Source organism: Amphibalanus amphitrite, unplaced genomic scaffold (genome assembly GCF_019059575.1).
Source record: "Amphibalanus amphitrite isolate SeventyFive unplaced genomic scaffold, NRLGWU_Aamphi_draft 000890F_arrow, whole genome shotgun sequence".
NCBI classification, from domain to species: domain Eukaryota; kingdom Metazoa; phylum Arthropoda; class Thecostraca; order Balanomorpha; family Balanidae; genus Amphibalanus; species Amphibalanus amphitrite.
In genome coordinates this window covers 17,078-44,904 of record NW_024882384.1, presented here as the reverse complement: position 1 = coordinate 44,904, position 27,827 = coordinate 17,078, and the positions used below count along the sequence as shown (strand labels likewise).

At 46.4% G+C, this 27,827-nt stretch overlaps 2 protein-coding genes across 9 annotated transcripts; one reads left to right on the top strand and one right to left on the bottom strand.

Moving 5' to 3' along the window:
* Window positions 1–346: 346 nt before the first annotated feature.
* LOC122367704 (zinc finger FYVE domain-containing protein 21-like) lies at window positions 347–6,804 on the bottom strand. 8 transcript variants are annotated; one of them, XM_043341045.1, is made up of 7 exons: window positions 6,741–6,782; window positions 6,497–6,517; window positions 5,199–5,429; window positions 4,546–4,771; window positions 4,183–4,353; window positions 1,905–2,047; window positions 347–1,590 (listed from the first exon to the last, which is right to left on the bottom strand). In XM_043341045.1, exons 3-7 carry the CDS (start codon window positions 5,349–5,351, stop codon window positions 1,546–1,548), a joined length of 738 nt encoding a protein of 245 aa, XP_043196980.1. In that variant the 5' UTR covers window positions 5,352–5,429; window positions 6,497–6,517; window positions 6,741–6,782; the 3' UTR covers window positions 347–1,545. The 8 variants fall into 8 exon arrangements, with proteins under 8 accessions (XP_043196980.1, XP_043196979.1, XP_043196985.1 ...); XM_043341044.1 differs by having other exon boundaries at window positions 6,464–6,517; window positions 6,741–6,770; XM_043341050.1 differs by lacking the exon at window positions 6,741–6,782 and adding an exon at window positions 6,681–6,702.
* A 3,752-nt stretch (window positions 6,805–10,556) lies between these two features.
* LOC122367699 (carbonic anhydrase 1-like) lies at window positions 10,557–11,947 on the top strand. Its single transcript, XM_043341036.1, has one exon. It carries the CDS (start codon window positions 10,664–10,666, stop codon window positions 11,537–11,539), a length of 876 nt encoding a protein of 291 aa, XP_043196971.1. The 5' UTR covers window positions 10,557–10,663; the 3' UTR covers window positions 11,540–11,947.
* The last annotated feature ends 15,880 nt before the right edge of the window (window positions 11,948–27,827 follow it).

Here is a 27,827-nt window from a genome sequence, read left to right as displayed (position 1 = left end):
GAGTGGCTCAGTTTTAATGGCAGCTGCGATACCTTTTCCAAGGAATCGGATTCAACGAAGCTGACAGTGAATGACATTTCCGCATTACCACGCACTTGTGGGGCCAGCTGGCGCATTGAATCAGTTCACTGTCCATAACGTCGACATCACGTACGTAAAACTCGTAAGCGTTAATATTTTACAAAAATGAACTACGATGGCTAACCGGGGACCAGCTGTGTCTATCTACGTAACCAGCTACGGTTTGCTATATTGAACACTCTTCAGTTCCAGGAAAACAGTCGCATAGGCATCGAAGCTTCGAATGACATCACCCTAAGCTATAAACCCGACATTGAGGACAATGACTCACATAGCAGACGCAGTTTATTGAAAAATAGACAAATATCAGTTCCTGCAATCGGCCCGTCGGCGACGGCTGGGTGGCCGGATAGGCGGCTGACCAGATGCGGCAGCCGCACCTGTGGCCGTCCCTGCACAGCTGTGGAAGCGGGCTGTTCATTTGTGTCCTCACGTCACCGTCCGAGGTCCTCACATGTCGCCAAAAACAGCCGGCATTAACACACACACACACACATAGACGCTGAGAAAGCCAACAAACTCCTTCGGAAGTCGGGCAGCGTGGCGCTTCTCTCTCAACATGCGAAAGCCCCAATCTCACTCGTGACGAGCCGACACTCAGCTTGTGTCGGACATAGGTACACCCTGCGATAAACTATGGTAAATGACGGCGAATAAACACCGGGTGTCGCAGCAATATCACCGCTGCGACACTGATAACTAAACTAACATCAGACGACCGGCTATGGCACAAGAAAAGAAAGAATGGCCGCAATAGACGCTTCACAATCGTAAGCGAAATTGGTCAGTATAGAGATAAAAGGCAGGAGATTCAAAATCATTACAGGAAGCCAATAAACACGGCAATAACAGTGCAGTGTACGTCAGCATAAAGGATAACAAAGCCGATTACCATATCAATAACAACATGGCGGACACGTGAGCGATCTCTCAACCACTCACAAAGTCGCGAGAAGACGTCAATATCATCAGTTTCATCGGCTTCCATCGCCGTCAGTATACACAGCACATTAACTGGTGAGGGGCGCTATACAACATAGTTACACACGGCTCGGCGATTTAACATGCATGGCCCCACGGTACGAGCCGCTGGGTGAGACACACATGTCTCAGCGGTACCGTACCTGCTATAGTTACACTTCGGTCAGTCGTGACCCCGGTTCATGCCAATCCGTCTTTATACGATTTCTAGCAGAGCGATGGGCCGTTCCAACCACGGAAAACAGAACCAGCCGATCGGGTTTAGCGTAACGTGAAACAATCGCAGTCTGCAGCCGGCCTCTCATATGACCGGAGGAGAGCCTCCCAGCGGTGCCCCTCTGCGGTTCAAGGGCGCCCCTCCGCTGTACACGGCCAACCGGCAGACCCAACGGGAGGCCTGGTGGCGGGGCTGGCCGGGGGTCCGCTCACTGCATAGAGTGCGGCACGGGGGGCGACTGGCGAGACGACTCGGTGTGGGAGGAGTTAGTGCTGACTGGGCTGACGGCCCTCATACACCAGCTCCAGAGCCTACGGACAAACAGATAGGTATGCGTCAGAAATCAGTGAGCACATACGAATTCAAGCACAAATGAGATGAGAGAAGATGGATTTACCACTAATTCACGTCAATTTCCGGATATTCTTCCAAAGAAAAGCATATCCAACGCGGCGAAAGGACCATTTCAAGCGGTCTTCAGAAACGACCATTGACCATCGCGTTCGAAGACTGACCCGAAACCCAAAGATAAATTTATTCGATTACTTCATTCGATTCATCCCGTGCTATTCGCGCTTACTATGCGTCTCGCTGGCTCTCCTATCCCCCTCACTCCCTCTCTCACCCTCTCCAGCGCCACGATCCAGTTGGCCGACAGTCTCCAGTCGTTGACGTGCGGTCCGGCGCTGAGGCGCACCTGTCGCTCCTCCACCGACCCGGGCACGCGGTACAGCACCACCACTGCCTCGGGCAGCGTCTGGCCCGGAGCTGTGGACGCCGCCGGATGGGGGCGGGTCAGCGGGGGTCACCAGGGTGAAGCACTCATAGGTTTAGAGTGGAGAGTTACTGTACGGGTAATGTTCTACCGATGAATGGTCAGAAGTGATTTCCATACACGGCATTCAGTGACCATTGTTACAGAACATTTTCAACAGCTAGCCTCGCTTCGCGTTTAGTTAACATCGTATCGTATGACGAAATCGTCTGAGTTCATGTTTATGTTGATGAACGTTTATGTAAGAGACGCTTTCCTTAAATATACTATCAGCATGCCTTAAAACCTCACACGGCGCGTCTAAGTGGGAAGAGTCACCTTAGCACCTTCACGAAACCAGCCATCAAGGAATTATCCCAACTGCAATTACTGTCCCGTGGAGGGAAAGTGGACACAATGAAAGACGTAGTACCAAACATTTTAAAGAAAGAAACAACAGCTGCACAACACTGTGCCAATCACAAACAAACACAGGATTCAGGAAAGACACCGCATCATTAAGTTGGATAATTATAACGTCATTGAAGGGCGAAGATGACGCTAAGCGAATACTTTCTCCGACACAATAGGTTGATTGGTAGAAAAGATAGCACGGTCCCAGCACCAGCTACAGCGCAAATAGAAAGTCTAAATAAAGTAGAACCTATTCCAAGAACGATTGGTAAACATTTCACGATAAACAATGCTAAAAACTGTGCATGAAATCAAATAAAAAGAGCCGGAGCCTGAAGAATTTATCTGGAACAGTGGAGCTGCGCAATGCTCGACATGCAACATATTGCGGCTAGCAAATTAATGGCTATTGGTTTTTATCTAAAAACATTCATTCATTTGTAAACGAGCAATTAAAAATGTCACAATTGTAAAACTACCAAAAAGAAGCTGCTTTGAAGTTTCCAGAGAAACATTATTTAGCTAAGCGTTCTATGACATCTCCTGGCACGATGGGGAAACTAAAAGCGCTGTAATTTAACGGAATATTTCCGCACCACTTAACAATTAACCCAAATAAAACTGGTGAAACAAAGAGCGCCCTTGAAACACCGAAACTCGTTAACAGGAAGGCCGCATGGGACGTGCAAATAGGACACTGCCGACTTAATTGGCCAACCTGTATCTAGGATCCAGCAAATAAAAATGTAACGGAGATATCTCCATTCACGATCCAAAGTCAGTTACGCACGGGACTATTTTTTAACAAAAAGTTTTCCTGTGTGGCACGGATACCGGCTGTACTAACACCGTACTTTTACGTTTACAGAAAACTAATGCGTCGCACATCAGCGATTGCGTAACTATACGGATACAGTTGCAGCAGACATGCATTTTGTGCACGAATACTTATGTAATGCACATTCCATACACAGCACATTTTATAGCACATCAGCCCGTAACACGCGGTCCGACTCGTAATGTGGGTCAATTATGACGTGCGACTGTCCGGAAAGGTTTATTTGCCTGATTGTCGTGCGTATTACTCTACTTATGATTTTCGCTGGGAGTTAATGTTATTTTCTTAACATGTTTAAGATTTACGAACAGCTGTCGGTTCAGAGACATTTCTGTGACATGCCACTACATGCACCACAAGGGTCTGCTTTGTCGTCCATGCCCCCATAATCAAAAAGTCAAGGACGCACTCAAAACTTAAAATGCCTGGGAGCATTCAAACAAAGCACCAGGATGGACATGCAGCATTAAAAACCGAAACATTCGAATGACCAGACAGCGATACAAGGTCATCCAAAGACCGTGACAATTGAAAAGTTTCGACAATAATGAGGATGAAGCAGACACAGATCGTGTTGTGCGACATTAATCTCACCGTCTGCGTCCTCAGAGTATTCTACATTGGAACAAAACAGGCATCAATGGCGACGTTTTCTCTAGTTTCAGTTTAGCGAACACTACCATTCCTTCACCCAATCAAACTTCACACCCAATCACAGACTGGGCAATGATCGGTCACCGACGGCCGCTCTTACCGGACAATCCAACGGCATCCACCACCAATCTACTAAGTCGTGTGCTGCTGGGCACTCACACACGGTACCAACAGCTAGCCAGCATACTTAAGTCAAGATCCGCATCATCAACTGCACGACCGACACGCGTAGCCAGTACTCACCATATTCAATGGTGGACTGTGTGACCTCTGTGGAGAGGATGCGCGCCACCTCGACCCTCTCGGGCGGCGCCTGGCCCTGGGTAGGCTCGAACCGTATGAACCGGTGGTCGGAGGTGACGGCTGTCTGGCAGAGCACTGGCCGCTCCGGGGACGAGACGTCAAACTGGGCGCCTGCCGGACCGAGAACAAACAAAGATGGCGATGAAAGACTGTCGGGACTACGGTAAAAACCGTCAAAACAGTGGCGAGGAGCATATACAATATTGAGAAATTGTAAAGACATTACTGTACAAGGACAGAGTAACCATGACAGGGATTCTACACAAGTGCTGACCTTTGTTCTAACGGCTACCGCACACGTACCATTGGTGAGCAGCTTCAGACTGCTGTTGAAGAAGACGTTCTCGGCGTTCGTGATGTCGGAGCAGCGGAAGCACTGGCGCACCGGGTCCACGAAGCACATCCGCGGCAGCATCACCCGCGTCTGGCAGCACTGGGCGCAGAAGATCTGGCCGCACCGCCGGCAGTGGTGGCGGCGCTTCAGAAAGTCAAACTTCTGGCCACACTTGCCATTGGAGCACTCAGGATTCTGAAACGAAAAGAATGCAGGACCGTTAATCTAAGTTCTGCATGGATGGTATTTGGACCCCCACTCACAGTGGTGAACACAGACCTCAGATGGTGCGAACATTTTAGCACATACAAGGCTGCGTTTGGACCGTTTCGTTTTTCTACATCGGGAAATATTACAAGGAGCGTTCGGGCAGGCTTTCCGCGGAAAAAGCGCAAAAAAAAACTGGTGCCACCACACCATATTAATTATACTGTGCATTTACATTTTCACATGAATATTTTCATTGAACTGGTCTCAGGTTACAATTAGGTCAACTCTCACGATTTCCTCTTTAGAAATTACCTAATGAAAATCCAATGAAATATGTCTGATTAATTTCCTCCAAACTACTCCAACTTGTGTAGGCACAAAACATTGTACTTTAGCCATAAAAGCTTCTTACCTCTTTATCTGGAGACCAGGTGGGCTCCTTCAGTTCAAATGGACTTCTTGCAGTGTTGTTGATAGGAATTATTCTGAGGCCCGACTTGGACTTAGTGAGTTTCTTGTTTCCTGCACCTCTGTTATCATCTTCACGACATATCCCATCAGCCATCTTAGTGTGGGATCAGGTTTTTGAGGTGATCCTGATTTGTAACTTCAGTTGCTGATCTAATAAACCACTGCCAGCAAACTGAAAACCAGATAGGCAGCATGCAAACAAGTGAGTTTATGACACTGATCAAGGATATAAATTTACAGCACACCAATAAAACTAAAGGTAGTCAAATAAAGCAGGCATCACACTTTTTCGTTTTTGCAATCAAGAAGAGGTGCTATACCTGGAGATGAAGGCTGTGGTTTGTAGGTTGTAGGTTGTAGGTTGTAGGTTTAGGATTTAGGTCAGGTCAGGTCAGGTCATGTTAGGATAGTTTTGGTTGGTTAGAAAGAAGCATCTCTGGGTATGGCACCTCTCCTTGGTTGCAAAAACAAGTGTGACACCTGCTTTATGACTACCAAATTAAATGGCTCTATTTGAATGCAATTAAGAAGCTAATATAAAACAATTTTGGGTAGTAGTAAAGCAGGCATCACACTTATTTCTTGCAACCAAGGAGGGGCCCTGTAGGTTAGGTTCTAGGTGTTAGGTTTTAATTTAGATGGTAGGTTTAAGGTTGTCAGTTGTAGGTTTTAGGTTGAAGGTTTCAGGTTGTAAGTAAGGTTAGATCAGGTTTGGTTTGGTTAGAAAGCATTACTGGGTATAGCATCTCTCCTTGGTTGCAAAAAACAATTGTGATGCCTGCTTTACAACTGGGTACCCAATTTTGCTTATAATTAGCAAATAAGATGAGATTCATAATCAAAAATCAAAAAAATTAAATTCTAAATAAAGTCAAACTGAGAAGTGCCACAAACCCTAAACATGACATTTTTATACTAAGTGGCTCAGTTCCAATCCTATATATGATGTTTTACAATTGTTGGATTAGTTTCAAAACAAAACAAAACAAAACAAAACCAATTCAAGGCACCAAAGTTAAAAAGAACTATATTAATTATCTGTCAGAGATTATCTGTCTAGCAAGCATCCCAGTTGCAGTGGTGAGCCGCTGAAGTTAAGCTCTGCACTCGCCACTCTGTCCTCGGGGCTCAGGCTGCAGGGCCAGGAAGACCCGCTCAGCCCCACAAATGCAAATAGTTAACCAACTGAACAGGAATATCATCTACCAGAATGGTAACTTATAGTCAAATGAAGATGACCTTCCAGCCTGGTTGTTTGTCCTGGGGAATAAGAGGATAGTGAGATCAAATCAAAGCAAAACAAAATGAAAAATTATGAGTTCCATTTCCACAACTGAACTTATTGACATCAACATAAGTAACCCAGTAGGTACAACAATAATATCATGATCAGGAATCACTGCACCACAGTCGCCAACTCAACCTCGTAACCGTTCAATGTAATGAAGATAATCCTTCGAAAATTAGGTACACCCCAAATCACCTCAGCTTCCCGCTCAAGGCCACGCCTCCGCCCCCTCAAACAGTAAACAGAAGAAGCGAAATTGTACTGTATGCGGCGAAAATCGATGAAACGTGGCGAAACAGACGCACCAGCTTTAAAGTTTCGTTCACACCGCCACAATAGCGTACTTCAACACGTAAAGTGCTGTTCATGTCTCACGTGAAGTATCGTACTGGATATGGAAGCATCACTTTCATGAGGAAGAAAGTGCTGCCGCATTTAAAAAAAAAACTTCGCATATGCAGAGAGCTCTTCTCTTCAACACGCTGTCAATAGCAATTGTGAGTTTGGCTCATTTTATTTTATTTCTGAAGTGATTTGTGAAGCATCATGCTGTGCATAGTGCCATTGTGTTGACTGTTGCAAGACTTCAGAGGACTCACACGTCAAGGATTCAGAGGTCTAAATGGCTGGCGGTGGCGTAGCCAGCAATTTAGACCAGGGGCCGTATTCACGTCGATCATTTTCGTAAGAATTTTCTTAAGTTTGACCTACTTCTTAAGTAAATTTTTTAATCACGTGAACTCCGTCGATAAAAACTTGAGAAGTGTCGACGTGAATACCAAATTATACTTACGAAAGAAAATCGACTTACGAAGTCGACGTGAATACGGCCCCAGGCTGGCTAGTGGCTATCGCCACCGCCCACCGCTCAGGAATGGCGTGGGGGGTCCAACAGCCCCTTAGGCCTAGATACCCAAGGTATACCTTCCGGCTTCATAATTCAGGCTTCATTACGGAAGTGAAATTATTGGGTGGGTGGGGGGGGGGGGAGGGGTCCTGAATCCCGCGGCCCCATCCCCAGGTGGCGGAGGAGCCCATGATTTAGACCAGCATCAGGCACACAGCAAACATCGTGAATCGTGATCAGGCCGATTACGATATATGCATAGTCGACTACAGAATGATGTTCCACTTTTCACAGGCAATTATTTCCCTGGAGTGGTAGGCTGTGCCGCATCCCCAGCCAGCAATTCGCTTGGGCTAAACTATGGCAAACGTCGGGCAGCTTGGGCTTAGCTTGGGTTTGCCCACTCCGGTCAAAACCAATGCATTTTCTACTTGGGCTGACCTTGGGTATGCCGCTGCTATGCCCGAGTGTGGCCAGCTGCAGCTCAGCCCGACATCCGCCCGCGCAATCAAGGCAGGCTCAACTTGGGCGGAGCGCGGGCTGATCAAGCTGGCTGTCTCCTTTGGCTAACTGGAGTAAAGCCGGAGTTAAGCCATACTTGATCGGCTGTTCACGCATGCGCATTTCTGCGCCAGTCACGTTTTGCTCGGGCTTACATCGGGCTACCGCCAATCGTCGCACAACTAGGGCTAAACTACGGGGTTCCGGAGCTCGCAGAGCGGGCATGCCTCCGGCGGAGCATGGGCTTAAGTCGGCGTTTTTGTGTCATACGCCGACTTTAGCCCAAGCCTTAGCCGACTTTAGCCCGACTAAAATCTCGGGCTAGCCGCACTTTAGCCTGCTTGGGCCCGGAGTAAAATTGCTGGCTGGGTCACACGGGCTGAGTTCACAAATTAGGTAAAGCTTTGTCCCAATGCTCACAATCGTGAATCGACACGCTTACGACACGCGTGATAAACGGCGCAACTTAGCGCTCCGGTCAACTGCTAGCTTCTGAGGAGTGGATTATCATTCTGTAGTTGACATACATTCCCGATGGGGTTAGGTAGGTACCTACATTAGAAATGAAAAAAAAAATCAGACATTTACCTAAACATTCTTTCATTTCCAATCATGCATACCTCAATCCCCCTCTAACTCGGAAGTTCTAGCAGGTTCCATTTTCTCGACTTTGGCCGTCGCCCGTCGGCCGTCAGCCTGATCTGGGAGGTCAACTAATGACCTGGGAGAAAACGTAAGAACCTTGGCTTGATCATTGGAATTATTGTACTGCGGACACTACACGCTTGCTTTTCTGCGACACTTTAGCTGAATCAGGGGCCGAACGGCTAGATGGACAGATTCACAGCCAGATTGGCCCACTAGGTAGGTACCCGGTGAAGTTAGTTAGAGACCTGTCTATAAACCACTACGTAAATAGCCCTGCACGTAAATAAATCAATATGAGAAGGTCGCGTGCGCCTCTTTCGGGCAAAAGGTGTGCATTGAATCACTTTCAAAAGTCGTTTACCTACTAGGTTAATATTGAACAACTACGATGTAGGTAGGTGTCAGATTTTTTAGTTAACCCGCGCCCCAGTACGGGGAGGCCGAAACGGCCCCCCTGTGCTTTTCCGTCGATATCTCCTAAACGACTAGAGATATCGCCACCAAACTTTCAGGACCCCTCCGGGCATCAATTTTACACATTGTGACCAAAAATTTTTCCAGAGGCTATAATAGGTTGGCCACAAATGACGTCAGTAATGACGTCATTTTCTGCCATTTTCGACCGAAAAAAGACCTTCGCGAGAAGAGCTCTCAGGCCTACAGCTTTGAAGATACAGAAAAATGATCAAGACAAAGAAGTGTAAAATTGACAGTGCTACAAAACTGCTATCTAGGATTTTTGATTTTTTTAGTTTTGACACCCACAAATAAAAAAAACATTTTTTTGATATATTAGCCAAAAAATCCAAAAAGTTTTGAGCTTAAAAAAAAACGGAATATAGGTATATGTTAGTATACCTACCGTCTCCTATCTCCATACCAAATTTTAGATCGATATCTCGTTTTTTGACCAAGTTATAGCGAAAAAAAAAACTGCAAAAATGATGACGTCAAATTTTCAAACTCAATTTTTGGCCATTCTATAGACCACGTATGGCAAAACAAAGACCACCATTAGACTCCCCGTGACGAGTTGCATCGAATCGATACCGAGTTATGCAAAAATATCAACTTTGAAATTAATTTGACTTAATTTGACCTGACCTTGGCCTGACCTTCACCAGAACGTAACCTAAGCTGGCCCCAAGGGCTGCCTGACCCACATACTCGTATTTGTTATGTAAACTGGACCATAAAACATTTATTACACGACACTTTAATATTGTGACCCCCAGTGACCTGACCGCTGTGAAATGACCCGGTATCAGTGACCTCAGATAGCAAGGTATGTGTTTGACGAACAATTTACCATCGATGATTTTCAATAATTTACCATTTTACTCGATTTCACAACACATTTCTTGAAATGCCTGTAAACAGTGAAAATCCGACCTTTTACCTGACCTGTGACGCCATCGGTTTGACCTAAGTGAAGTCAATGAAATTTGGTCATAAGGTACTTAGTTCCCTGGTGGGGCTATCGAACGCCGTTTGAATTTTGAAAATCGGCCGGTAAATTTCCGAGATCTTAGGGGGTGGGGGCGAAACGCCGCCCCCCCCTTACGGGTGGTAGGTTTCACTTATTAGTACACTGTGCAGTGTGCAAGATGAGTACCTACCGCTTTAATCGAAGTAACAGCTCTGAAAACGCTTATTTGTGCCTTCCATTCCATGCATAATCAGCCGCCTCCGATATATTTAGAAGGGAAGACCGCCGCGCCACATTGCATGTCTTTGGCGGTATGTCCGGGACGCTGATGACATAGCGCAGAAACCGCAGGCTGGCCGTGGGCGGGGACGGCACAGAGGGTGCAGGGAGCACACTCCCAGTGTCGGGGCGCGGACGTCTCGCGGCCGCCTCCCGATCACCCCCAGCGGGGGGAGCTGCTCCGCCGCCGGGTGTGACTCCCGGCAGCGGCGGCCGTGCCCGGCACGCGCAGACCGACACGGAGGAAAAGCGCCGCTCACGTGACGAGCCGAGGCGCGCGGCGCGGTGCCATCAGTTCATAAAGAGCCGGTCGCCGCAGTGGGGCGGTCAGTGTGGCCCCCTGACGAGCTCAGCTCAGCAGTGTGGTGCGCCGGCGCGAGCAACTACCACCCGGACCCCGCAGAGCGAGCCGCCATGGTACTGGCCTGGAGCCTGGTGCTGCAACTGCTGCAGCTGCACGCAGATGCGCCGCACGAACTCTGGGACTACAAGAACACCTCCATCTGGAAGAGCTACTTCCCGCTGTGCGATGGGCCGTTACAATCACCTATAAACATCATTCCAGGCTCGGGGAAGCCCCGGGTTGAGAAACTCCAGGTGGACTGGGCGCCTGGCATCGGCAACTCGGAGATCGAGGGCATCAACAACGGGCGCACCATCAAGATCTTCATCCGGCCGGAGAACGTCAGCCGTCCTCTGATGACACTGCGCTCTCACAGCCGGCCCCTGTTCGGAGTCTACCACTTCGCCGAGCTGGACCTGCACTGGGGCGAGGGCCAGGGCGACGAGGGCTCCGAGCACAGCTTCAACGGCAAGTTCTACGACGCCGAGGCGCAGCTGGTCTTCTACAACGCAAAGTACGGTACGTATAACGAGGCCAAGAAGTACCCGGGCGGTCTGGCGATTGTGGCCGTGCCTCTGACGGGCAACAACAACCCGCGTGGCCTTCCCTTCTTCCCGCTGTTCAGCATCGACCTGATCCTCGAGGACCTGGCCATGCCGGGCGCCACCATCAATCTCAACGCCGACATCACGCCCTGGAAGGCCATGATGAAGACGGCGCTGAGCAAGTTCTACATGTACTACGGCAGCATGACCAAGCCGCCGTGCAACCCGGTGGTGCTGTGGATCGTCTCGGCCACCGAGTTTGAGATGGAGTGGGAGTTCCTGCTGCAGCTCTACGCCGAGATCTTCTCCAACGAGGCGCTCACCGATAAGATGATCCGCAACAAGCGGCCCATCCAGCCGAGCGCCGGCCGCCAGGTCACCACTTACATCAGCGGAGTGTAGTAGGGTCGCCCACCCCGCCCCGACTCCTGTCCATCTCTGTCAGATCCCGGTACACAGTACCTGCCGCTCGGCAAATACCCCGTCCGGCTGACCGCTGACGAGACACCGAGGCTGTACCTACGACAAAAGTCGCTTCCATCCAGCGATGTTGTGACTCATTCTTGTGCGTGCGTTACGTGCGTTACATGTGCGTTTGTAAGTTGGACAGTTCTGTTTAAACTAGCTTCACACTGCGCACGTTCCCCGTCAGTGTTGTCTGTTTCGTCTATACGTGGGCTTGTGCATAGGAATGTGTCTATATTAAGTCTCTGAGGTAAGCGTTATTTAAGTGTTGGTCTTGATAACGGTAGACTTGTTTTGCGCGCACCCAACGTGCAACGAGATCGTTTAATACAAAATGTGATTGTGTTTGACGTTGATGAAATGTGCTGTCTGCCGAGAGCCACTAACTTATCTAAAGCGTTCTTAATACCTAACATCCCATCGCAACGCCTATTACTTGGCGCTTGCATCTTTTTCGAAGGCATAGCACTAGCAAAGTTCTTTTTATTATTCACCGTACGTCGCTTTGCTTAAAAGCCTATCAGTTTTGGGAAAGATAATGTATCCCACAAACAGGGCCGACATGGATCACCGTACGTCGCTTTGCTTAAAAGCCTATCAGTTTTGGGAAAGATAATGTATCCCACAAACAGGGCCGGCATGGATCCTGCTGCATCCGTGTCGCTTCCTTTTTTCAAGGCTTTAGGTCGACATAGTAAGGAAATTTCAGCCGAATGCGAACAATGATGGGTTTCGTTTCCTCAAATCCAGGATATTACATTTTCCTGCTATGAAATCAGTTGATGAATACGTAAACTGTTCTTAATTAATTCATGTTAGCAGGGTTATCAACCTTCTTTTCCATTTGCTACTTTTAGTAGTTATTCACAAGTCATTTGTTTCGAACAGATTCTTACAGCTTCAGCACAACTGCAATACGATTGTGATATAACCGTTACGATACCGAGACCGATAAAACATACAAGTTTACACACCAATATGTTGGTATTATTCAAAACAAATTACGAAAAGTGGTGTTGAATTTTAGTTGAAAGTGACGAAACGGCGCATAACGGTGTAAAAGTAAAAATAGAATTCAGGAACAAAAGTCAAAAATATTAATTAAATCACTTTTGAACAATTAGGTATGCAGTTAGTTAGATGCCCTAGAACATTTAAAGCTGATAAGAATGTCAGGAATTCATGCATGCTGCTCCTCACATTTCAGTTACACTTCGCTCTTGTTTATTTCATGACGACACGCTACACAATAAAGGAGTCCGACAAAAGTAAGAAAGGAAAGGAGTAAGGACACATTGTTGGGCGGCATTGAGAAATTTAAAACAAGCTTTATCTATCTCTAGCAAATAAACAGGTTTTATGCTCGCATTACCTAATGAATACTTGTTAGTTTGTTCAACCAGAAAGTTCCTAAACATGATCAGTCGCACACTTTTACTTAAGTTTTCATTGTCGTCTGTGGACGTAAAACACGAAAACTGAGCAAGAACTTCGGTAGATAAGTTTTTATGAAAAAAATTACAATGGTGTTTTGAAATCACTGCAAAATCGTCAGTTCTGAACTAAATGCGGTCACCAAAAACATTCATATGTCATTAGGTATTGCAGTAGATAACACAACAGCTTACACCCAAAAACTCCCCTATTTTGATGGTTACCCTCACGGTGACCAAACTGCATCGACTCTGTGGTGAAAGTCCGCCAGGACTGACGGCCACTCCGTGGCGGACACGACTGGCCATCACGGGGGAGGGGGGGGGGGGGGGGGTGCAAAGTTTCCGCGTCGGCAAGGTCGACCGGTCGGTCGGGCGCCATTTTCCCGTCGATATAGACTGCATGCCTATATTAGGGCGCTAAATAGCGTTCGAATTCCAAGGTTCGCCGTGATTTTTTAAAAGCACGCGACATAAGGATGTGACTAAACTGATAAGTATTTTCGTGCCGTGCAGTGATTTAATTGGATTATTTGGAAGGTTCGAGTGTGAATGTGACTAAAAGCGAGGTCTAAGGCGATAATGAACAAGGCACATGCGAAATCGTGTTTATTTTTACTCCGGCTGACGTCTTTATTAAAATATGACCATAAAAGGACAGTTAATAACTTTAACAAAGGGCGTTAGGTATGGACTTTGAGCGTCCCAACAACAGAATCAGAAAGCCCGATGTGATGCAAAGGGAGTCGAGCGCAGCGAAGGACGTATTGCAGCTCATAAGATGCTGTTTTTTATTTTTGCATTGTTAGTTATCAAATATCAATGCTTTGTAATTATAGCTTTCATAGATTTTCGGATTTTCGTGAACTAGATAAGATATAGAACATAAAATATACAAATTATCCACTATCCAGGATAATTGGGTAGGTACCTATACATAACAAGGAACTGGAATGTAACGGTATATTAAAGGAAAAGGGCCACCTTTAACATGGGGATTGAAACTGAGATAGCCATCTTGTAGCCCGTGTCCGAAAACCTACCTGTCTTCCTCCTTACGGCCGATTTCGGCCTCCATTCGTAGTTATCGGCAATTTTAAAAGAAAATACGCCAGGAATGCGTCCTTATCCCAGGAATGCGTTCTTATCCGACAATACAGCCACCCGCGGCGAGGCTTTGGTTTTTTACCAATCAGCTCCAACCAGCTCAGCTTTAACCAATCAGCTTATCTGACACAATCCGACGAGTCTGTCTTCTGAACGCTGATTGGCTTAAGTGTGACGTCATCGCTATGCCATCATACAGTAGGTGCCGTAGAGAGTATCAACATAGTACCAATATGTTAAATAGTTTTAAATACTTTTTCGCGAATTGTGCACTTCTGGCACCAGTTTTAAAAAGAAAATGAAAAATAATAATGTCAAAATGAAAAACAACGATATCTTCATATTTCACGAAGGTGGCCCTTTTCCTTTAACCCGCGCCCCGTTGGGCTCTGCCGAGCAACGCGCCCGGTTGGGGGGGGGCCATTTTGGCCCCCCCCCTAAGATCTCGAGAACCACGCAACATAGCGACAAGCGGTAAACGGCGTTGGATAGCCCCAACGGGGAACTACCTTGTGACCAAATTTTATTGACCTAGGTCAAACCGATGACGTCACAGGTCAGGTCAAAGGTCCAATTTTCACCGTTTACAGGCACTTCAAGAAATGCGTTGTAAAATCGAGTAAAATGCATTTCATTGAAAATCATCGATGGGGAAATGTTCTTCAAACACATATTTTGCTATTTGAGGTCACTGATACCAGGTCAGGTCACAGAGGTCAGGTCACGGGGGGTCACAATATGAAAGTGTCGTGTGATACATGTTTTATGGTCCATTTTACATGACAAATGCGATTATATGGGTCAGGCAGCCTTTGGGGCCATTTTAGATCACGTTTTGGTCAAGGTCAGGTCAAGGTCAGGTCAAGGTCAGGTCAAATTAGGTCAAATTTCAAAGTTAATATTTTTGCATAAAATGGGTATCGAATCGATGCAGCTCGTCACGGGGAGTTCAATGGTGGTCTTTGTTTTGCCGTACGTGGTCTAGAATTGCTAAAAATTGAGTTCAAAAATTTGACGTCATCATTTTTGAACAGTTTTTTCGCTATAACTTGGCCAAAAAACGAGATATCGATCTGAAATTTGGTATGTATATAGAAGAGCGCTGGGACTATAACATATATTCCGGTTTTTTCGAAATTCGGAAAATTTTTGGATTTTTTCAAAGTTTTTCTAAAAAAATCAATTTTTTGAATTTTTTTTGGTCAAAAACCAAAAATTTTGAAAATCCGAGATAGCAGTTTTGTAGCGCCGCTTTTTGTCTACAAGATCATATAAAGAACTTTGAAATTGCTTGATAACTGTAGATTTGGTGAGCGTTTCAAGATTGCATGTTTTTTGCTCATTTTTGCTCGAACATGACCTCAGTTTGACCTCAATAACTCCTGACCTAAGGTGACCTAAGACTTGAAATTTGGTGTGAAGGTGTCAAATTGATGCCCGGGAAGGTACTGAAAATTTGGCGGCGCTGCGCGCCGCCGTTTTCTTGCTATTCAGGAAAAACCACAGGGGGGGGCCAAAATGGCCCCCCCCCCCAACGGGGCGAGGGTTAATATACCTAAACTTAGTGCATTCAGCCTTCTTAGTCGGTGACTCAACTGACTCCCTTGCGATTGGCTCGGAGCGCTGACCAATCACAGTGCGGCGGCCCCATCTTGGCTCCGCCCACTGCCGGCCGTGAGACAATCTGCGTAGGCCTGCAGTCGGCCCGCGTGGGAACGTGCGGGGCGGCGTGGGAGATTCATGGGCTGGGGAGCGGGAGGGCTGAGAGTGAGAAACACTGCAATGATTTGACCAAGGTATTAAAGGGACCCTCCCATCTTAACATTAGTTTTGAGTTGAGATAGCCAAGTTTGCGGCCAGGCTCAGAAACCACCATTTATCCTGGTCGCAACCCCCGCAGCTTTATGGTGTTCAAGAAATTTCTTCCCTTTACTTGCAGGGTGGGACCAGCGTGGTCCCTATCTCTTAACCATTACGGGAATCTGATGACGTCATCAGGCTTTCGAACGTCCGTTAAATGTTTGACTAAAACGTTCTGTAGCACGCGGTGGTATATGCTGCTTTGCGCGCAACAAATGCCGCCCTTTCAAATAAAGTCGCTAGGAACAGCGGAGATCCCAAAAGTAAACAAAAGTAAAAGTCTAATATCTTGAAAACCGGTGAATATTTTTCGATAAAATTTGGTAGATATTCGTTTTTGCTCTTTCTGAACCGAGCGACATCACTTTCATGCCAATTCATTAACTTTTTTGAAGGTGGGAGGGTCCCTTTAATGTTAGTAAGTTCGACCCTCATTGCAAATGTCACTTTGAACACAGCACGAGAACTGCTGGCTGAATTACTGAGAAAACTAGTTGGTGCCTATTTGTTTTCACAGATGATGAAATTTTATCGAAATTATTTCTGACTGGCTTTCTAGTTCCCAGACTCTCAGCTCGTACCCCGCGACGGCCCGTCGGCGGTGGCCTGGGTCTATCTACGACCCGTGCCACGACGATGTCATGGATGAAGTATTCCTGGATAGGACACTCCCTATTCCCCAACACTAGCGCCGGCGACCAAGCGGCCGCCCTGGTGGCGGAGCTCCGAAACATCGGCGGCGAGTGCGCCGGCGGCCGCCGCACCGGCTTGCGTGCTAAAAACGCGGTAATGGAGGGCGAAATTAGCGAACTTTAGCTCATAAGACACAATTTCAGACACTTTAAACATAATTTTTAGTCCTTTCTTATGATTATTATGGCTCCATTTAGTCACTATCACATACAGAATCATTACCTGATGCCCATAAACTGAGCCGGTATTCTTGACTTGCCGATGCAATTTATCATCAAATATCATCGTTCCTCGGCACTCAAACAACTTCCTATTGATGATTTAATACAAATATCAACTTATTTTAAGGTTATCGCATAAAACTTAACTTTATTCTAACATTGGCTCTTCGGCTGTAATCACGAACCCTCACTTGTCAGCAGAATTTAAGCAACGTCTTAAATCAAAACTGGGAAAAGAATATTTCCATGACATTCCTCAATTCCTGTTCTACCAGGTAAACAAAAATTTTCATCAAAATCGGTTATAGGTAAGTAATAAACGACAAAAGTATACAAAAAGACACGCTCCGCCCATAGCCCGCAATGCTAAAATGGCGCCAGCGCCCTCGCCGTCGGGAAATCCGCCGCCGCCGCCGGGTGGTCGGAAAATCGGCGGAGTGTCCGATCCAGGAATACCTAATCCATGACGATGTCATGGCCGTCATAACACGATGACTTGCACACGATGTCAGTACATTCATTTTTTGCCTTCAGGAACTTATTTTTGAATGAAAAGAATAATGGCTTTTCCACGTGGTAACTATAAGTCAATTTGAAAATCGACTTTAGACAGGCACATGAAGAAAGTGAATAACGTTATTACGGAGCGAGCGAAGCGAGCGTAGTCTTTCCTTAGATTAACGGAAATTTCTGAGTATGAGCGGCCGGCCGTGGTCACGCTTTTGCGACGCTTATATCTCAGCAACCACTTGACCGATTTACACGCGGTAATTTTTGTAGGGTAGCTTCATTCCTTCTACCAAGTATTGGACTATTCCCGATGCATGTGGGTGACCCCTTATGCACGTGCCACGTGCAAAACGAAGAGGTGTCACTTTTGTAATTGTTGCAATATTTCGGTAACTACTTGGCCGATTGCGCTGAAAGTTGGCATGTAGGTAGGCACCCATTAGGCAATGCATATCCATGTGCCAGAGTTGGGGTGCTGCTGCACGTGCGCACGTGCAGGGGTCGATTCCAGATCTCGAGAACGGCTGGACCGATTGCGCTCAAATTTGGTACATGGTTAGGGACCGGTTAGTAGGGTGCCGTGCACAAGTCAGTTGGGACCCATTTTGCACGTGCGCACGTGCAGGGTGCCGCTTCCAGATCTCGAGAGCGGCTGGGCCGATTGTGCTCAAATTTGGCACATCGCTAGAGACCGGTTAGTAGGGTGCCGTGCACAAGTCAGCTGGAGGTACCCCCTCACGATTTCGCACGTGCGAGGCCCACCCTCTCGCTCGCTCCGTTAGTCGCCCCAAAAGGCGTTATACTGGTCTTTATCTGGCTGGGGATGAGCCAGCTGGCGCATCACCCAACTGACTTGCCCTATGTCTTGAACAGATCTCCATTCTCCCCTACCTACTACCCCTATGTCTATGATCTCCCTATGTCTTGAATAGATCTCCCCTACCCCCAGTGGCGGATCCAGGGGGGGGGGGGAGCAAAATGGGCATTTGCCCCTCCCAAACGGCATATTTTAACACTACGCCTATGGACGAGACATGGAAAGAATCGATTAATTGTTATGGTTTGCCCCCCCCCCAAAAAAAACTCTGAGCTGGATCCGCCTCTGCCTACCCCTGAGTGCGTCCTTATCGATATGGACTTCTTTTGTTATTTCTGTCAACAGTCTACACTTGCATATGATTGCTATATTCGCAAGATTCAATGCAATTACAAATAAATTAAACCTAAGGCCTAAACCTAAGGCCAAACGCCCGGAATGATCCAGATCTACATTGTACTTACTACTTACCGTACTCCTTGAAAGTTAAGCCCGACATTGGTGGTGCCGAAACTGTGCTGTCTGCCTTCCACCTTTTCGTGTTTCATAGAGACATGGCGAGGGAAAGCTTCTCCGAAAAAAAACGTTCTCTGAGTTCAAGTTGGCAGGAGATGAACATGCGACGTAAACAAATAAAAAAATGCATCGGACTACGCCGTCTTGTAGGTTGCTCTGTATTTCGAAGCAAACATTTCCTTTACAGTTTTTTTTTGCGAAACAACGATACATATGTATACAATAATATCGGACGCTATGAGGGAATGTTCACCCCAGACGCTCCCCTAGGCTAGAATCTGCCAGTGGAAGCCGATGACGTCGTACCCACGTCGCGCCGTCAGCCCTGTTCCGTTTTCCTGCACTCGAGCGGCACGACATGCGGCGCTGAGGCAGCACAGCCTGGTGGCGTCACCTGTACCATTATGGGAGGTGCCCGATTCAGAGTGGACGGGCACAGAGGTCGGCTCTGCTGCCGAGCTGCCGCTAGGCGTACGGGACGGGAGGGGAGCAAGGTGCCGCACCTCGCCTGGACGGGCACAGAGGTCGGCCCTGCTGCCGAGCTGCACTCAACTGCGGAGCTGTCTTCCTTTGAAGACTGTCCAGTTGGACAGCCGCTGGCAATAGATTCCTGGGACGGTGTGTTCGTGATTGAATGGTGGAACCAGAGCTATTCTTAGAATTTTAGTCTGAATGGTTGAATGGTTGAATGGATACTTTCCACCCGGGTGCCCGCTAAGCGGAATTGAGCGCTTGTGAATGTTGCTTTTCAAACCGTTTTGACCTTGAATTTAATCAATTCTAACATTATACTCTACTCGTCCAATGTGCTAACTGTGCTAACGATAAAGATTAGATGACTCAGAGCTGCTCGGTGCCTTTTTGATCCCTTCGCTCTTGCTGTCGAAACTAGGGTCCAACCTTCATTAGCAGTAGTAATGGTCAGTAATGGTCAATGGAAACTTATGTCCTAACAACACAGCTGACTTCTAAGTGCGTCACTTGATTTTATCTCCCACCGTCCCGCCCTTTAAATTCTGACCCTCCAGCTCATTTTATTTGTAGGCAGACATATGGAACGACATATGCACCTCTCGATACCTGTCGTATTATCTAGGTAACATAACTTACACAGGCGATATCAAAGTCCTTACGTGGACTATTATCAATACACACGAATCTGGCCTGAAGGGTATCGCACGATTTATCTGCTCAATAGACGCCTGATATAGCCCAAACCAAAGCCAAAGCTTCCATCCCGTTTGTCTGGCTAGCGGTTTCTAAGAAATATTGCAGCAAATAAATAAAGATAAACATTACATACCTTTTGGGCACATATTGAGCGACAGCAATAGGCATTCAAACACGTTTATTAACCTGCGCCCCACTGGGGTCTGCGTGTGGGGGAGACCCCACTGGGGTCCCCCCCCCCGCCCTACTGGCGGGGGGGGAGAGGGTCTCTTCATAGCCCCCATCCTAACGCCAAAACTAGTAGGCTGATTGTAAGAAAAAATTCAAACGGCGTCTGATAGCCCTGGAAAAAATTGTCGACCGAAATCTTACTTTATTGACCTCGAGGTCACCGATGACGTCACAGGTCACGCCAAAGTAAAAATTATCAATGCTTGGCTTGTTCACATTTTGGGCTCTGACCGCCGCGCCGGCTTACAAGTCAGCTCAGGCTCATTTTTGGTTTACACACTCGTGAATAGATGCTTAAGGTTAAGGTACCCTGAGGGTACCAAACTTGTACTTTGATCTTCAGGTCAGGGCCAGGTCATCCCAGGTCACGGACATCTTGTATCATGCATCGGTCACGTGTAACATGTCTTATGGTTCATTTAGGCCATATATTTCGAATTATGTGTCGTTTATGCAATTGGAGGTCATTTCGAGCTGAATTTAGCCGAGGTCAGGTCACAATTTCAGGTCCAAAAAGGTCAATTTTTTTCAAGTTCATTTTTTCAACCAAAAAGTGTGTATCGGATGCCGTTTGAGCTCAGGAACACGATGGTGCCATTTGTATTGGTGTACGATGTCAATTACGTACTGAAAAATTGATTTAAAGAATTTATAAATATGAAATTTTTACTATCATTCGTATAAGTTATAACGTGGCCATTTTAGAAGATATCTGGCTAAACATTGTACAGTATATCATAGGCATGTGTTCTATCACACATATTCCGTGTGTTTTTTTTCTTTTGAAAAGTCAAAAACATTTTGAAAAAAAAGATTTAAAATAATTTTGAGATTTAGGATACATAACTCTCAAAATATTCAAAATTTGAAAAATCCGAGACAACAGATTGATAGCAAAGTGAATTCTGAGTCATCTCATGCAAATAGATTGGACCTAGCTTAACAACTGAGCTCTTGAGAGCGATTGACGTAATTCAATGTTTTGCGTCGACATCGGCCGAACATGACGTCAGTCTGACGTCATTTTCGGTTGACTTATGGTAGCTACGAAGTTTTTATTTTGACACAATGCGTAAAACTGATAAATAATAGGTACATACTAAAAGTTTCGCGTCGATTCGTTTAGCGGTTTAGAAGTTATTGCAGAAAAAGAGAGGGACTTTGAATAGCCCCCCCCCCCCCCAGTTGGGCGCGGGTTAATCAGACATATTTTCGCAAGGGTTCTGTGCTGTTACTTTATTTAAAGTTCTGAGGCTTCTTCGCCTCAAGATTCGGAATCAACCATTATGACAAGCAGAATACAAAAGCTCATATGTCAACCATAAGTTTCGCATATTATCGTGTAAACACGGATATTTACAACTTTCAGCCTTATCTAAGGCGCCTAGCGCTAGTGTCAGACCACCTGTTACACCTTCTGCAGCAAAAAGGACATTGGCGGACAGCAGAGCCTTCAAGGGCGACAGCCCACGGTCTACCCCGTTATCAATGCCACGCTGCCGGCGTCTTCGGTGGCGCCCTCGACCGATGGCGGCCCTTTTCCTGAGCGGCGATTCTTGGCACGCGAGCCGGCGCGACATTCGATGCACGAGCGACAGTGCCGGCCGGCGCGTGCATGGGGTATCCGTGTCCGAGGGTCGGCAGTGTCCTGGACCGGTCACGCGAACCGGTTCGCTGGGCACGGGCTGCTGAAGGACTGGCCTCCGGGTCTGTCCGTATGGTGAAACGGTCCCGTCGCCGCGCCGGTACTGGGTGTCACAGTTACGCCTCCACCTAAATCGCTAATTCTATCGGCGATATAGAGCCAGCAAAGCGGCCATTGAAAAGAAAATGATACCACTTGGATAAATGTATCCGGTTTTGTAAGTCGTATTGAAGATGGTGAAGTTGAAAACCTCTGAGACATCCAAGGTCACAAATACCGCTGCACAGCCCCACTGAACTATTGCATGGCTGTCATATCTCAGTAGCCACTAGGATATGCTCAAAATGGTACCGTTCGGTTGACGTCATAATCGATGCATGAGACGTGAAAACATCCTACACCACACATAAAGGCATTGGAGACCTACAGCATTGGCGCTGCACATCGCCTTCAAACAACCTTTTTGCCTTAACCCGCGCCCCGTAGGGGGGGGGGGCCGAAACGGCCCCCCCTGTCCTTTTCGGTCGATATCTCCTAAACGGCTAGAGATATCGCCACCAAACTTTCAGGACCCCTCCTGGCATCAATTTTACACATTGTGACCAAAAATGTTTCCAACGGCCGTGATAGGTTGGCCACAAATGACGTCAGAGTGACGTCATGTTCTGTCATTTTCGACCGAAAAAAGACCTTCGCGAGAAGACCTGTCAGGCCTACAGCTTTGAAGATACAGAAAAATGATCAAGACATAAAAGGTGTAGAATTGACAGGGCTACAAAACTGCTATCTCGGATTTTTGAAATTTTTGAGTTTTGATCCCCAAAAATAAAGAAAGCATTTTTTTGGATATATTAGCAAAAAAATCCAAAAAGGTTTTTGAGTTTCGAAAAAACCGGAAAATATGTGATAGTACCTACCGTGTTCTATCTACATACCAAATTTCAGATCGATATCTCGTTTTTTGGCCAAGTTATAGCGAAAAAACTGTTCAAAAATGATGACGTTAAATTTTCAAACTCAATTTTTCGCAATTCTAGAACTCGTAGAGCACACAAAGACCACCATTAGACTCCCCGTGACGAGCTGCATCGAATGGATACCCATTTTATGCAAAAATATCAACTTTGAAATTTGACCTAATTTGACCTGACCTTGACCTGACCTTCACCAAAACGTGACCTAGGCTGGCCCCAAAGGCTGCCTAACCCACATAATCGCATTTGTCATGTAAAATGGACCATAAAACATGTATCACACGACACATTCATATTGTGACCCCCGGTGACCTGACCTCGCTGTGACCTGACCTGGTATCAGTGACCTCAAATAGCAAAGTATGTGTTTGACGAACAATATACCATCGATGGTTTTCAATAAATTACCAATTTACTCGATTTCACAGCACATTTCTTGAATTGCCTGTGAACGGTGAAAATCTGACCTTTGACCTGACCTGTGACGTCATCGGTTTGACCTAGGTCAATGAAATTTGGTCACAAGGTAGTTCCCGGGTAGGGCTATCAAACGCCGTTTGAATTTTGAAAATCGGCCGGTAACTTTCCGAGATCTTAGGGGGGGGCCGAAACGGCCCCCCCCCCCCTACGGGTGGTAGGGTCCGCCGGTAGCCCTACGGGGCGCGGGTTAATGCATGTGCTAGGTTGCGATGATAACGCGCTAAGAGAGCCGAAAGGATTCATACCCTACGAAGTGAGTCAAATGGAACAAATCTTCACCACTCAGGTTAAGCGTTGTTGAATGACATAGAATGCCAGAAAGTACGGCGGTATTTGGTTACTGTAGTATGTGCACTGCAGCATAAAATGTGCCTACATGATAGCCGTCTTCACAACGGCCATCTGGTACACATTTGGTGCACATCTGGTGCAGATTAGGTGCAGATTTGGTCAAATTAGGTTCAGTGTGTCTCTTAGTAGTTAGTAGCTATCAGCTAGGGTTGCACTAATTGCCTATATGCCTGCTTTGTCATATTATCAGAGAGTATCATCGATTAAAACACTGACATAAATTCATAAAATAAAGATATGTAAGATGGTAAAGAAATTGATCATTAACATGGCACAAATGTATTATTTTAGCAATTGAAAAGACCGAAATACAGAATAAGCTTTCGCCGCTAAGGCATCATCAGATTCTAAGTATTTTTAAAAATACTTAGAATCTGATGATGCCTTAGCGGTGAAAGCTTATTCTGTATTTCGGTCTTTTCAATTGCTAAAATAATACATTTGTGCCATGTTGATGATCAATTTCTTTCCCATCTTACTTACAGTAATCATGGCAAAAAAACACCATCCACTACATTAAATAAAGATATTTGCTGTAAAAGAGATTAGGTGCAGATTTGGTCAAAATAGGTGCACTCGTCGGATAGCCCGTTGTGAAAACGGCTAATACCTATGTGTAGCAACGCATCATGCCGCCTTTCTTTATTGTTAGGTACATAGGTATTTAGCGACACAGTGCCATTTGATTGATGCTATAGTGAATGTGAAACAGTGCACACTCACAGTGAAAGCAAACGAACCGGGCGATGGCTTCTAGTGAACTGCTGTTCATCAGAAGGAACGGAAGTCTGATAGCGTGCTTGGTGCAACAATTCGTGATCGGAGACGATGATTCATGCTATTATTATAAGATAATTGTAGGAAGCATTGTATTTGTTCAAAAATCTGTTTTGTTTAGTGTAGAAAGGAGCAGAACACTGATTCCTTTCCTTCTGTCGTAATGTTGACACATCATTGAAGCCTTCACACTAAACACTTTCCTATTATTCAATGAATAGGAAATTTACACTAAATTTATGCTCATAGTGCGTACTTAAACGTAGGTATTAAATGCTACCGGAAGCCGCTTACCAAGGGACGAACTCCCTTAGAAATGCGTAAAAATACAATGAAGTGCAACAGGCGCAACAGGCCATCCTTTTGTTTAGTTTATTATTATTTGTTTATTATCACCAAGACACCCACAGGCACAAAGAGCCCACTTACGGATGCAGTCACATAGCTAAAAAGGCAATCGACAAAATGCACGAACACATGCATAAAACTGAAAACAGAGGCTGTAGTGTAGGTATTCAATCAGCCAATGTAGCTGCCCAGAGTATGGGCGTACGTCAAAGCCTCACTCCGAAATGATGCAGACGGGTGGTAAAAGTCTACGGAGGGACTATGCGTCAGGAATTCGTTGCACACAAGAGGGATGCGCGCGGTCAAGCTGTTCTTCACAGTGCTCACTCTCCCGAATGGAATGTGAAAAAGGCCGGTGCGACGGTTGCGCCTCCCCGGTACACTCAAACCAAACATGGAGACCAGGTGAGCACTGTCAATACGATGATGAAGCACACTGTACAATAACATGATATCGGCATGAACGAGGCGAGCTTTAATGGAATCAGTGTTAAAATGCTGCAGTAAGGCACGATAGTCTAGAGAGGGACAGCGTCTCTGGGTCTTCGCCGCTAGCCACATAAGGAAGCGGTGCTGTAGCCGTTCCAATCGTGCAAGATGGGTTACGGCGGCCCCACTCCAAACCACGCTACCGTACTGGAGGACGGACCTGACATGCGCGTTAAAAACGCTCAACATCGCTTTGTACTCGAAGCGTGCCGCACGAGGACAGTCCGGCATCTGCATGCTCCTCATGAGAAGCCCAAGCATCCGATTAGCCTTTGACATGGTGTAATCGACATGATGACAAAACGTGAGCTTGGAGTCTAATATTACGCCTAGATCACGGATCTGACTACACCTTTCAAGCGAATGGCCATCCAAGTTGTACACAGCGTCAACAGGTGACGTACGAAGGGTAAAAGAAATGAATTTACACTTAGATGGGTTAACACGAAGTCTCCACGTGTTCGACCAGAGGTGGAGGCGGTCAAGGTCAGCCTGCAGGGAAAGGACATCGGCGGGACTGCTGATGCGGTGGTAAAGCTTGAGATCATCAGCATAAGCAATGCAGTTGGTCTCAATGTGGTGAGGTATATCGGCCACATAGCACGCAAACAGTAAGGGGCCCAGGATGCTGCCCTCTGGGACGCCCGACTGGACAGGAATCCACTGTGAGCGTTTCCCATTGAGGACTACTCGCTGTGTCCGGTTCCTGAGATAGGAGCAGAGCCAGTCATAGGCGACACCAGATATGCCAAAGGAGTGATGCAGCTTGTGCAGGAGTAGGGTGTGGTTCACGCTTGTGAAAGCTGAAGAGTAGTCAGTATAGACTGCGTCAGTCTGCTTTCCTCTCGCAATCGAGGACCAGCAGTGATCAAGGAAACAGGAAAGGTTGGAGACGCAGGATCGGTTTGGAAGGAAGCCGTGTTGGGAGGATGGCAGGGCAGGTAAGCAGGCGGGTAACAAGCTCTCCGAAACCACCTAGCTCTCCGAAACCACCTCCGAGCAGATAAAGATAACATTTATTCACAAACAAACAGGTAAAGATGATGACGGGGGACATGCTCAAATTACATTTGGTCGTGAATATCTTCGTAATGTGATCTTTTAATAAACATTATGGTCGTCACGCTTTGACGTAAGTTCTCTGATACATCTGTTGCCTGGTTTCGCATTACCTCGTTGGGGAACCGATGACGATGACCGTCACGCAATGTGGCTAGCCACGGCGGTCACATTGAAAAGTTGACAAACAAACTGCCAGTTTCCTGCGACCATCAAAGTCCCGGATGTGGGACTCTGTTCTGTTTAAAAATAGGTTGGCGCCGCACACAGGAGTATCGGTTTCACTATGGGCCGTCGACATTCCTGCCCATGCTCACGAACCTCACGCCTCGACAGGTGAAGTATAGTGTGTTATGCTCTGCAAAAACGGCCCATTCTGTTTAAATAAATGTTACAGAGAACCCAAATGCAGCTGATGATAAGTATGTACGCATTTAAACAGTTCAGAAGAAATAACCGAAATAGCTGTCTTCTTCGATTCAGGTTCAGCTTTGAGACGTTAGTGTCCAATGTCCATCACTTTAACATATGCACATTTTGTATAAAAAGTTTCCTTTTTTATTAACAGCTGCACACCATTAAGCCCTTTTCGGTTGGCCTTTTTTCAAGGGAGTAATAAAACATGAACAAAAAAGAAAAAGAATATAGACGACATCTGTACTACTTTCAAGAAAATAACTAATATAATATTCATTGGTGCTGCCAAGTGTCATTTGCGTGCACTAAACGTATCCGGCCTCAGTTTGCTTGGCAGCTTAGTTTCTATGCTTAGCGTCTCAAGATGACGGAATAAAACGCTCAAATTTAGTGTTTGTTAGTGCATGGTGTCTGCTCATGACGTGGTTCATCATTTAATCCGCCGATCCAATTAAACATTTGTTATGTATGTAAATTTGAAATGTGGATTCAAGTGCATTCAGCGGTGGGATTAGGAATGGTTGAATACGAAAAATATTTTCCTGGAAAATTGATGCTACGTTATGAAACATGTTATCGCGCAGTCAGAGGCGGATCCAGCTCAGAGGTTTGGGGGGGGGGGGCAAACCATAAAAATTTATCGATTCTTTCCATGCATCGTCCATAGGCGTAATGTTAAAATCATGCCGTTTGGGGGGGGGGGCAAATGCCCATTTTGCCCCCCCCCCCTGGATCCGCCACTGCGCGCAGTGGTATTTTCCTCTCATCATTTTATTAGGTAATTATGTGGTGCGTAAGCTGCCTAAAACAAAGCGACCACGCTATGTCTTCCCACTATGTAGTTTCTATTCCCTCTTTAGTTCCTTTTCTAGGTGACGTTTTAATCCACCCAGGTATACTATTATCTATCAACTGCATCAATGACACGACGTCGCGTGCAATCAAAAACTGGGCAGCGCTTCCACCAAAATATGCTATCGCCGGCGATCCGACCATCACTTTCCTGCTGGCCGCTGCCGCCATGCAATGGTCAGCTTTCGACTGGTTTTCACCATGCTCTGACGTCCATTTTTTACCGGTGGCACCGAAAAACTATAAAGCCGCCCTTTCCCGAGCCGACCAGGTTT